We start from the raw sequence: 12,596 nt of genomic DNA, 5'->3' as shown, positions 1-12,596 counted from the left end.
TTCGAAGTTGGTTAAGGTTAGAGTTTGTCTTAGAGCGTGACGGCAAGTTCTTTCGACGGTTAAGCTTAGGCACTCTTTTGAAGTTGGCTAAGGTTAGAGTTTGTCTTGGAGCATGGTGATAGAACGCCAGGTAGTTTGCAGGCTGTTCGACACGGAAATGGGCAAAGACACAGCTCGTCACGCGATTGGGCAACAGTGGCCAATCAGAGAGCGTCTGCCAGAAATGCGGCTACGGAAAGTATAGACGCGTCTGGTCCTTTAAGGTATTTTAAACCTTTCTGCGCCAAACCCGAGATTTCTCAGGTTTTGATCCTCTTCTCTATTTTCGATGTTCCCATTCTAAACACTCGCACGGACCTGCCTGTGTCTCCCTGGCACCGCTGCCTACGTTAAAATTGCAATGAGTGAATGAATGAATGAAAAAAGTTTATTTTTTTGGCATGTTATTCTCCATATTTCTCCAAACAACTCACGATATCTTGTTTCGTCGAACCAAACAATCATAGCAACAAATTAAAAAAACATTAAAAGAAAAACATAAAAAAAAGAAAAAAAATTATAGGAATTATAAACAAAAGGTCAAGAGCAATGTGTTTGGTTAGCAGACATGTCCAAAAAAGGAGTAGAGGGAAGCTAAGCATATTGATCCCTACCCCCTTACATTTATATTTGTTCCCCCATTAATTTTACTAGATATAACATAATTTAGTTTTTTACTTCTATTAAAAGATTACAAGAAAAAAAAACTTGATTCACTTGACAGCAGTGAATATAGTACAGCACTACATACACAATATAACATAACTTTGTTTATCCTCAATACTCATTTCTGTATTTTTCCAATGTGTATTTTTTTAGCTGCTTTTTTAATTGTGCCACATGTTTACTCTGTTTGATGTATTCGGGTAAATTATTCCACAACTTCACTCCACACACCGAAACGTTATCTTTCAAAAGAGACCAGGCCCATGCATGTGCTATAAGTATAAAGCTAAGCTTTGCAAAAAAAAAGTATGCAAAAATTGCCACTTTTCTGGGTGCCTGCTAACACTTTGACTGCCATGAAACGTCTTTTCACGTCATTGCTGGCCATGCTCAAGTTGCCGGGGGACGCTGTACAGCGTCCTTATATCAATATTTCAAAAATCTGCGATCGGATTCATAATCCCCCTTAGACGGCGGGCCGAAGGTCTCTAGAGGCTTCCGTTAATGAAATGATTGATCTGGTTAAACAGACTATATGTTATTGTAATATGAACTACATAATATACTATAATAACACATTTTGTTTGTTGGCAACGGTTGTTGGGTCATATCTTTATGAAATTAATGTGTTGATAAGATAAAAACTACCTACGTTTGTGAAAAGGGGCGTTGCTGCGGAACCAATCAAAACGCGTTACAACGTCAGGTGACTTGATTTCTCCCAATGACATTCCTCAAGCTCCGGAAACTAGGAAGTAAATTTGCGACTTGTCTGTTGACAACACTGGATAGCTCTGCATCGGTAAGCTCTCAATACTCATATACATTACTATTGAAATGCATTTTTACTTAACTCTACAGCATTATTCAAACGTGATAGGAAGTTATGAGTCATCAGCTGTTTATATGCATCCGTTTTGACTTCCGATTACACATGGGAAAATATTGTAGCCAGCTCACAGACTAACGTTACGTTAGCATTTTAATTTTCTCAGATAGCAATCTAACATTACGTTAGTGTAAATCAAACAACTCTAACCCAATACTAATAATAGTAACTTGTTTCACATTCTTGCTGTGTGTTACACTATGGTATAGCGGTATGTGTTGTTGCCTGTGACGTTGTACTGCTACATATCTATTTATGACATACCAGATTTGTAAATACAGTACTGTTTGTCACAAGACGTTGTCACAACAGTTACATATGTACAAAATATACTGTCTCATAAATATACTCTTCCAATATATAAATATACATATAAATATATTGTTTTAGATGCTGTTGTCACTATGAATTACAAATGGGGGGCCCTGATGTAAACAAGACAAACGTCTTTCTCTGGTCTGCATCCCCTTAACAATTGTGTGTATTGAGCTGTACTGTACTGTACCCATTCTGCAATCTGTTAATATGATGAATAATGTTATCTATTGTAGTAACAATGTTCCAAAATGTATTGATTGTTTTTCTGTTTCCCCAGATACTCAACCCTGGACCACACGACAGATATATTCTAGGCCTAATTAACCCTAGCCTGAGGGTTCTATAGTAATCAATCATGCAAGCTCAAAGATTGAGCTCTTGAGGTGACTGCTCTATATCAAGAACCATTATCAGAGTGGCAACTGCAGGACCTGTATTTCCCAAAACAATGAATATCATGATTGAATGAGAGGCCATGGTAAACAGCACAGTGAATAAACAATGTGCAGTCCCTTTATATATTGTTCTGGATAGAAGTGGGGCCAGGATAATCTGCAAGAGCTCAACTTTTGAACAAGGATGGTCTCACATAAGCTGTCCGGGGACGACTCACACAGCTCTCTACTCTCTGGGCCCTGGACTGGACACCCCTCCACTGTACTAGTTACACATTACACACATACAAATGACAATAACACTATGTAACAACCATCAAATGCACTCACAGCACACACATCCACATGCACACACTCACTATTAAACAAACAACTGACTGCAGCACCCACTTTAGAACACCTAAACACACTTTATATTTATTGGCAAAGAATTTGCACTACAACCCATACCTCATTACACCTTACTGTAAATTGTACCTCATCCCATTTCTGCATTGTACTGTATAGTATATTGTATTGTAACTCAGTTACTTTTCTACTCTGCATTGTACATTGTATGTATATATTGAACAATTGTCTACGTACTTGACTTCTATTTTATACTTATCTATTTTTATCTAGCACAATCTCTGGAGCAAAACAGAAAGAAGCATTTTATATAAAAGTATTCTGTACTTCTGTATGACAACTAATAAAGAAACTTGAACATCAAAAAATCAACATTCTGTTCTCTATGCCAGGCTAGATCTGACCTTGACTCATGTTACAGGATTAATACACACTTTATACACAAATTGCATATAGCATTCTCTTTGGTAGCATTCATTCTGTGTTTATTGTGTCATACTGGGGAATAATATTAATATTATTATGTCCTATTGGGGACATAATTTAAAATTCTGAGCAATTCAATCGTTTTTTTTATGGAGAGGACGTCTGACATTAATTGAAAACTGTATTAACAGATTGCAGAATGGGTACAATACAGTACAGCTCAATACACACAATTGTTAAGGGGATGCAGACCAGAGAAAGACTTTCATCTTGTTTACATCAGGGTCCCCCATTTTCAATTCATCATAACATATATGACATACATGACATACAGATACAGTAGGCCTACTGCTACATCTATACATTTAATTATGACATACCAGATTTGCAAATACAGTACTGTTTATGATACAAAGAGTCCAGAAAACAATTGCAGATGGGATGCAGACCAGAGAAAGACGTTTGTCTTGTTTACATCAGGGTCCCTCATTTGTAATTCATAGTGACAACAGCATCTAAAACAATATATTTATATGCATATTTATATATTGGAAGAGTATATTTATGAGACAGTATATTTGCAGTCCAGAGAAAGACTTTCGTGAGAGACCAACAAAGTGAGGTATGTAAAAACTTGGAATCAAATTGTGGTCGTAGATCTAACGTTAATATCACGTTAACAATCTAATGGCTAGAAAGCTCACCTGACGTCGATATGGCTTAATACAGTGCGAAATACAATCTTATATTAAGAAACAAAACACAAGTTGAACATAGTTTTGAACGTTTTATTACAATAGTATTTAGGTCGGACCGTCGGATCTAACGTTAATATCAACCATCTAAAGCTCATCTGTGACGTCGTTATGGTTAATACAGTGCGAAATACAATCTTATATAGTAACAAAACAATACACAAATTGAACATAGTTTTGAACGTTTTATTACAATAGTATTTACTGTCATGTTGCGATGTATAATACAGCTAGCGTTCCAGTCAGATTCTCCGTTCTTGTTGACAATTTTGGGGTCCGTACTTCCCGTTTCTGTATCCTGATTGGTTTATCAGCTAGAGGTGTCCCAAGATATGCATGAGCAAACATTGAATCTAAATGTAAGATTACGAACACCGATGACCAACAGACGGCTGGCCAACAAACGTATTTTGACTCAACATAATAACTAGATATTACACACAAAGAATTGTGTAGTCTGCCAACATGGATCAATCAAGTTCACTTTAGACTGACTCGGCCTCCCATCTACCTCCGCTGGCCTGAGATCCACCAGCAGGACCCACTGAGCTCTCTGGCGGTTCAGGAGCGCCATCTGGTGGCCGATCGGCGCAATCGCCAAACAGGATGTTGAATAGAGGTTGTCCTAGACGACCGTAGTACTTCCGGCGCTCGCTATAGGTCCCGCGACTCTGGCTCGTCACACTACACAGTGATCGATTGCCAATAACTCGATAAACAACATGATTTGGACGTATATACCATTATACAAGCTGGAGATGGACCGGGTAAATTTACATCCCATAATGATAAGATTTCAACTCGACGATGATCGCCCAACGGCGCGCGGAGACTGGGGTGAGTTTCAGCGTGTAACGTTACCGTCTTCGATACTAACTGATATTATCAACATTTGACCCACATTAGATGATTGGTATAACGCTGCCCACGGAATTATAAACGCCCCCTAGCCCATCCGGTCAACATCAGATGACGTGTAGTAACTTCTAGAAGTACGTCTAGTTGGAATTTTTTATATCGCGCTGATTGCCATAAAACTGTATTGCATCATCAATATAATGCATTTGGGGCTATAGATCACGTTCTGGAGAAAGCTGCAGAAAGAGATGAAAACATACTTATACATTACCATACTTTACTATGAATATGTGAATGAAAAAGTTTAACGTTGCTACACAATGAACAATACATATAGGACTTTGAATGGGCCCTAATAATGGCAATGTAGCAATAGAATTTAAAAAGTTATAGCCATGCAAAGAAGGGGTACTTCTCCATAGACAAATAGAGCCGGCAACCTATGGTATATCATTAATTTAACCCAAGGCAACCAAAGTGTTAAGAGGTTAAGACGCTCCATCCTGATCCAGACCCACCGTGACACATGATGTATGGAGCTGGCGGAGGGAGGAGAGGGGAGAGCGGAGAGCGGAACACAGACCTAGAAATACTTACTATCAGGCCGTAGGATGGTGTTATTGTTGGAGAGCGAGGGAATCTTTGGGTCGGAATCTATTCCTGTGGCAAACAGGGGGAGAGGAAGAGACGGTCAGGTGTGATTAACTCAACGCTGTTGAGATGTTCAACCAAAGAGGAAATAATGTGCAAAACCAAGAATGGAACTTTTTTTACTCCGTAATAAATCACACAGAAACAGACTACTACTAGTGCAAGTATGCAGAAGGCATTTTCTTCTGGGCGCGGGGGAGTGTGCCAGAGGCCGTGGAACACGGGCACAGCCCAAACACGGTGCAGAGCGTAAACGGAAACCCGGCTACATTTTAAGCGGCGGTTTTAACCGTGCGGTGCAGGGCCACAGTGCCGTACACAAACACCATTCTTCAACGGCTGCTAATTTGAGTCATGTGCCTAGTGGAATAAGCCCCGAAATAAGACCCAGTATAAATGTGTTTCCTCCGAGCATATGACATATAAGGAGCCTCTGGCCAACAGTGTAATTATCTCCAGTCGGGTTTGGAAATAGCAGAGCTGAAGACAAACACTGCTATATTTCCTTCTGTGGGTCGTTTATCAGCTCAGAGCTGGCAGATGGGGGCCAACGCTAGGGTATTGTTGTTGATGAATTATTTCGACTCACGTGCGCTGATTTTGTTCCAATTCTAGATACATTTACCATATTCACACAGCGGCCATTTTGCTCTTATGTCACGCACAGGTTGGGATTCGTGGTCAATGGGGGCGAGCCGCTCAAGTTCAGATGTAACAGAAACCACAGACGAGGCAGCATCGCAGGACATCAGCTCCCAGACGGGCGTTCTCTCTCACCAGGGGAGGGAGGAAGGAGATGTTTAAGACTAGTAAACCCTTCTGGAGTGGCGCGCTGCGACTACAGAGGGGGTTTCACTCGCTCTGGCTGCTCTCCGCTCCACAGAGGGGGTTTCACTCGCTCTGGCTGCTCTCCGCTCCACAGAGGGGGTTTCACTCGCTCTGGCTGCTCTCTGCTCCACAGAGGGGGTTTCACTCGCTCTGGCTGCTCTCCGCTCCACAGAGGGGGTTTCACTGGCTCTGGCTGCTCTCCGCTCCACAGAGGGGGTTTCACTGGCTCTGGCTGCTCTCCGCTCCACAGAGGGGGTTTCACTCGCTCTGGCTGCTCTCTGCTCCACAGAGGGGGTTTCACTCGCTCTGGCTGCTCTCTGCTCCACAGAGGTGGTTTCACTCGCTCTGGCTGCTCTCTGCTCCACAGAGGGGGTTTCACTCGCTCTGGCTGCTCTCTGCTCCACAGAGGGGGTTTCACTCGCTCTGGCTGCTCTCTGCTCCACAGAGGGGGTTTCACTCGCTCTGGCTGCTCTCCTCTCCACAGAGGGGGTTTCACTCGCTCTGGCTGCTCTCTGCTCCACAGAGGGGGTTTCACTCGCTCTGGCTGCTCTCCTCTCCACAGAGGGGGTTTCACTCGCTCTGGCTGCTCTCCTCTCCACAGAGGGGGTTTCACTCGCTCTGGCTGCTCTCCGCTCCACAGAGGGGGTTTCACTCGCACTGGCTGCTCTCTGCTCCACAGAGGGGGTTTCACTCGCTCTGGCTGCTCTCTGCTCCACAGAGGGGGTTTCACTCGCTCTGGCTGCTCTCTGCTCCACAGAGGTGGTTTCACTCGCTCTGGCTGCTCTCCGCTCCACAGAGGGGGTTTCACTCGCTCTGGCTGCTCTCCGCTCCACAGAGGGGGTTTCACTCGCTCTGGCTGCTCTCTGCTCCACAGAGGGGGTTTCACTCGCTCTGGCTGCTCTCTGCTCCACAGAGGGGGTTTCACTCGCTCTGGCTGCTCTCCGCTCCACAGAGGGGGTTTCACTCGCTCTGGCTGCTCTCCGCTCCACAGAGGGGGTTTCACTCGCTCTGGCTGCTCTCCGCTCCACAGAGGGGGTTTCACTCGCTCTGGCTGCTCTCCTCTCCTACCCGCTCTACCCTACAGGCAGCGAATGAAACCTGGAGTTTTTGGTAGTCAACGATGAGACTCCAGTGTGGTCGTGCCCCGTATCCGACACGCAGCACCCCGACTGCACTGAAGCTCAGGACAGGCCGTGGTATAATGGTTATTATGTCACAGCTAAGGGGCGTAGTTTGAGCTACCTGTTTTATAAAGATTCAATACAAGACCTTTTTCGCACAAGAGGCAAACAAAAGTCAATAACAACAGCATGGTTTTCATTCACGTATGATGAAGTTAGATGTTCATTTGTACACCCCGCCTCTTGCTGAGAAACTTACTTTTGTAACACATTTTCCTCCTCTTGAAGTTGAGCACTGTGAAGTTGTTGGCAGGGATGGTCAGGTTGAGCTGCACTGTGACGACTGCCTCACCGTCCACCTTCCCCGAGCAGAACAGGTCCACTCTGAAGACTGTAACACACACACACACACACACGAGAATACACACATGCACATACATACACACAGACACAAACGAACACACATGAGAATACATACACACACATGAGAATACACACATGCACATACATACACACAGGCACAAACACACACAGACACGAACACACATGAGAATACATACACACACACACACACACACACACACACACACACACACACCTGGATTAATCGTTAGTGGATAATTAGGGAATGTGCTCCTGGCCTCCTGTAATGCGGAGCATCTGGTGAGAATATATTTAATAGTTAGGAAACGTAGGACAGCGTTTAAATGTCTTGAGTGTCTGTGGGACGAACCGGAGGCGGCGTGAGGCAATTCCCCCTGACTGGTGATGTTGCTCTGAGGCTGGTTCATAGCAGCAGGGTTCTCCACCTGGAAGCCCATCCGGTAGTCCACCTGGGGACGAGATAAAGCCCTCATAACAACAGCGGCAGGTGAGTATGCATGTGTGTGTGTGTGTGTGTGTGTGTGTGTGTGTGTGTGTGTGTGTGTGTGTGTGTGTGTGTGTGTGTGTGTGTGTGTGTGTGTGTGTGTGTGTGTGTGTGTGTGTGTGTGTGTGTGTGTGTGTGTGTGTGTGTGTGCGCGCGCGCGCGCGCGTGTATGCATGTCTGTTTTTGTCTTTGTGTGTCTGCTTGTAACAAGGGACTCGTCAGCAGTAGTGATTTTTGGCTGCAGATTTCAATATTTGGGAGCTTACATTTCCTCAGTATATCTGCTGATATACTTAACGGGGGACTCAGCAGCAGGACTAGAGCCATGCGAGAGCTTTGGCTGCCAGTTTCAATATTTGGGAGCTTACGTTTCTGATAACTGATATAGATATAGTATCGGCTGATAAACTTTTGAAGTCTTGTGCTTAGAATATTATCAGCTATATAAACATCATGTCTAGGTATGGTCCATTATAACAAAAACAGTATGGAACACTGTTTCAACATGCCACAAGTTTACACATTTGTTTCACTATTGTCGTAAGGAATTCTGTCAATGCCAATAGCGATATACAGTGTTTCCCCTAGGATTTATTTCAGGGGGGGGGTTGGTAGGGGGGGTTGGTAGGCCCCCAAAACTACTAGTGTTTTCGCGGGGCGCGCGTGTCACTGATACGTGGTGTCAACAGTGTCGTCATAGATGCGCGCAGTAAGGCGGTTGTTAGTATCGGTGCATTTCTCTACACTGAGCTGAAATTAAACGATTGCACATAAATTAGGTAAATAAATATTAACAATATTTATTTACAACATAAATTAACTTATTTACAATTATACATACAGTCGTGACAACACACATATGAACTATTTACAATACAGGGAGGCACATACTAGGGCTGTCTTAAATACTTCGAAGCTTTGTTCGATGGCACGAGCTTCGAACATTACAAAAAAAATCGAAGTTTAAAAAAAAATATAAAAAAAAATAAAAAAATGTTGTCTCCAAAATCTTGCGCCTCCATTCCAATGAAACGAAAGTAAGCTGCGCCTTCCCGCCTCCATTCCAATGAAACGAAAGTAAGCGGCGCCTCGACCTCTCTACAACAAGCACGTGGAGATTATCTGTGTTGAAAACAACAAGGACATGTGCAGCAGACATGTCGACGAAGAAGTCATCAGACGTGTGGTTACACTTTAAAATATGCAAAGACAATGCCCAAAAAGCCGAGTGCCAGATATGCCAGAAGAAAATGGCATATCACAACTCTACAACAACTTTGTCAAATCACCAAAAAAATGTTAAGTATCGTTGTACACGACGGCGACGCCACACAAAACATTAATAAGGCTATGCCTATGCTGCTATGACTAATGTGTTACCAAGTTGGCTAATTTAATTGTAATCATCTGCTTTTGTAGGTGCATTGTCTGATATAATTATAAATGATAAATTAAATATAATATAATTGTTTGCTTGATAGACGAAGGTTGCAACATAATTATGTAGTCATGTCGTTGGCTGTGAGAGCAGCCCCAATGCACCCAGGCAGCGCAGCCGAGTGAAACCTTGTTGGCTGCGTCACAGTCACGAAAGGGGCTACTTAATTAATTAATCCAATCCACTTTATTTATAGAGCACATTTAAAAACAACAAAGTTTACCAAAGTGCTGTACAAGTCCCACAACATAAGATAAAAAAAATAAAAAATAAAAATCTATTCTTTTTTCTCAAAGCTTCGAATTAAAATCGAAGCTCTGCCCCGAAGCTTCGATTGCCAAAAAAAGCTTCGAAGGTCAGCCCTAGCACATACAACACTCATAACTATTTACAACCAGTGTCAGAGCGAGCGCACTCAAGTTGTTCGGAAATTCTGAGGGCTCAGAGTGCACACTGGACGCTCTGACCAAAGAGTCAGTTTATCAGAGCGGAGCAGGTTTTCAGAGTGAATTTATTAACTCACCTTAACTAGGGCCCTATGAAATCCGTTTTTATCTTTTCCCGTTTTCGGATATGAATTTTCCAGTTTTCGGATTTCTCTGATTTTATATTTAACCAAAAAAAACGATACAAAATGTTTTTTTATTTAATTTTATTTATTTTATTATCTTTTCCCCCCTCCTTTTTCCATTTTTCTCCCATCCCAATGTTAGTCGTTATGCCAATTCCCAATCCCCTTCCTGGTCGTTGCGCACTCTACCCCCTACCGTCGGTCTGGGAGGGCGGAGACTATCACATGCTTCCTCCAACACATGTGTACCGCGTCTTTACTTTCCGTAGCTCCATTTCTGCAGACCCCTCTCTGATTGGTTGAGCCCATTTCTGCAGACCCCTCTCTGATTGGTTGAGCGAAGCCCCTCTCTGATGGCAAAAGGCGGATGCAATGTTATCATATCAAGAAGATAAAAAGAAATGTACTACCAGATTCGCGTATAACGTTATTTCGCGTGACTTCGCGGTTTATTCATAATGTTATGCACATTTCACAACACAGCCAGCTGTCAGAAACTGTACATTGTAACGTTATATAACATAACGTTATGTTATTTCGCGGTTTATTCACATAACGTTATTTCACGTGACAAGTTCAACACAGCCCAGCTGTCAGAAACTGTACATTGAGGGGGTTTGAATCACTGTTTAGTGTTTACACTCCCCACTTACTGTAACTGTACCATGACGCACTCCCCACTTACTGTAAGTAACTGTACCATGTTCTACATATAACCTCATCTCATGCACCTTGTTGTGTATCAGTTTATTTTTCCTCATTATTATATTCAGAGTTAATTATATTGTTTACACTGTCTTTCTTCTATTATAACCCTGCAGTATCACAGAGACTTCTATTGACCAAGGAATAGTTATTATTAGTAAGACACAACATTTCCGTAGCAATCAGACATTGACCACCAGACTCTCTCTTAAGGCATTAACTGGGTTAATTAATATAAATGTTATATTGTAACTGTCTAGTTAGTTACACATTGGTTTCCGAAACATGTATGTTCCAGGCTGCAATTAAAACTTTGAATCTGAGAGAGCTCTGGTCAGATTCGGCTCCCATCCGTCGGGCAAGAACTGTGGGTTTTCAGCCTCTCTCTCTGGAGCTTAACGGAGTTTCGATTCCTGGCTAGAGGCGCTTGTCGCGGCTCATGCGCATGCGCATGCGCGCGGCCAATCAGAGAGGGGTCTGCAGAAATGGGCTCAACCAATCAGAGAGGGGTCTGCAGAAATGGAGCTACGGAAAGTAGAGACGCATGTGTACTCAGCCCACTGCTTCTTTTCACCTGGCAGCGCGGACTCTCACTGGGGGAGTGTAACTTGTGGAAGGGTCACACTACCTCCCCCAGATCCTTCCCTCGCTGTGCAGGCGCCCCAACCGAACTGTAGGAGTCGCTGTTTACAACAACCAGGACCCACCCCCTGACACTGCCAATTGTGTCAGTATGGATGGACGACCAAGAAGCCGGAGGTACCGCAGCTGGATTAGATCCCACTGTCTCCGCTGCGCTACCCAGCCACGCTCAAAATTATGTTTTTAACTAACTTTAATAACAGTACATCTGCAAACAGTGCCAGTGTAGTTCAATGTTCAGTGCCAGTTAGGTTATGAGGTTTCTTTTTTCCAATTCAGTTCAGTTCAATGCAGTTCAACTGCCAGCGCAGTGCAATAACTAAATAATAATTAAATAGTTAAATAATACAAATAATTTGTTTAAAAGAAATCAGAAAAAAACTGTAAAATGTTATTTATTTCAAAGAGATGTCCTTTAAAAGGTTCATGCTTCTCCCCATCACTGGCTGACATCATTGTGATACATGATGGATAGGCCTTTGTGTTTTCCTCAGTGAGAGATTCTCTTTTGTCGGTCAGCAGCGTTTTCTACTTGCTGAAGCTTCTCTCTGTATAATTATTTTTTAAGTTTAAATATCAACATTATCTGGCCATCCTCAATACATAGTAAATACTATCAAACTTGCCAAAGACCCCCCCCCCCCCCACACACACACACACACACAGAAAGGGAGAAGGGCTTATATGAACTATCCAGTTCATATATCAACTTATATCAACTATCCAGTTCATTTTTATACTGTACTTGAAGGAGAGAGAGAGAGAGAGACTTGGAGAGTCTCGGTCGGGATGGATTTGGTAGATTTTTTTTTATGCGTCTCCGTAGACCGTGCCGCACCACCGTTTTAAAGTCTTAGTGAAGATTGATTTATATGAAAACCGATGTATATATAATTTAGCTAGCTCGCCAACGTTACTGTGATTAAAGCAAACTTAAAAAAAAAAATGTAATACATATTTTTTTTATTATACTTTTTTCTGGAGGGGCAGGACGTCCCGTTGGCGGGCAATGGTAGGGGAAACACTTAATCAGCCAATATAACCAGTTGACCCATATATCATTGTCGTGTGTGCGTGT

At 42.8% G+C, this 12,596-nt stretch overlaps 1 protein-coding gene across 2 annotated transcripts in view; it reads right to left on the bottom strand.

Moving 5' to 3' along the window:
- The window catches only part of ryk (receptor like tyrosine kinase), a 140,291-nt gene that overhangs the window by 83,587 nt on the left and 44,108 nt on the right, over positions 1–12,596 (bottom strand). For both annotated transcript variants that reach the window (XM_084307356.1, XM_084307357.1), the window contains exons 3-5: positions 8,028–8,127; positions 7,554–7,685; positions 5,292–5,354 (exon numbers count right to left, since the gene is read on the bottom strand). In XM_084307356.1, coding sequence (XP_084163482.1) covers positions 5,292–5,354; positions 7,554–7,685; positions 8,028–8,127 — 295 coding nt within the window. The remainder of the gene's footprint in view (positions 1–5,291; positions 5,355–7,553; positions 7,686–8,027; positions 8,128–12,596) is intronic.

The sequence above is a fragment of the Notolepis coatsorum genome, assembly GCF_963971535.1.
Source record: "Notolepis coatsorum genome assembly, chromosome: 2".
Taxonomy (NCBI): domain Eukaryota; kingdom Metazoa; phylum Chordata; class Actinopteri; order Aulopiformes; family Paralepididae; genus Notolepis; species Notolepis coatsorum.
This window is presented reverse-complemented; position numbering and strand designations above follow the sequence as displayed.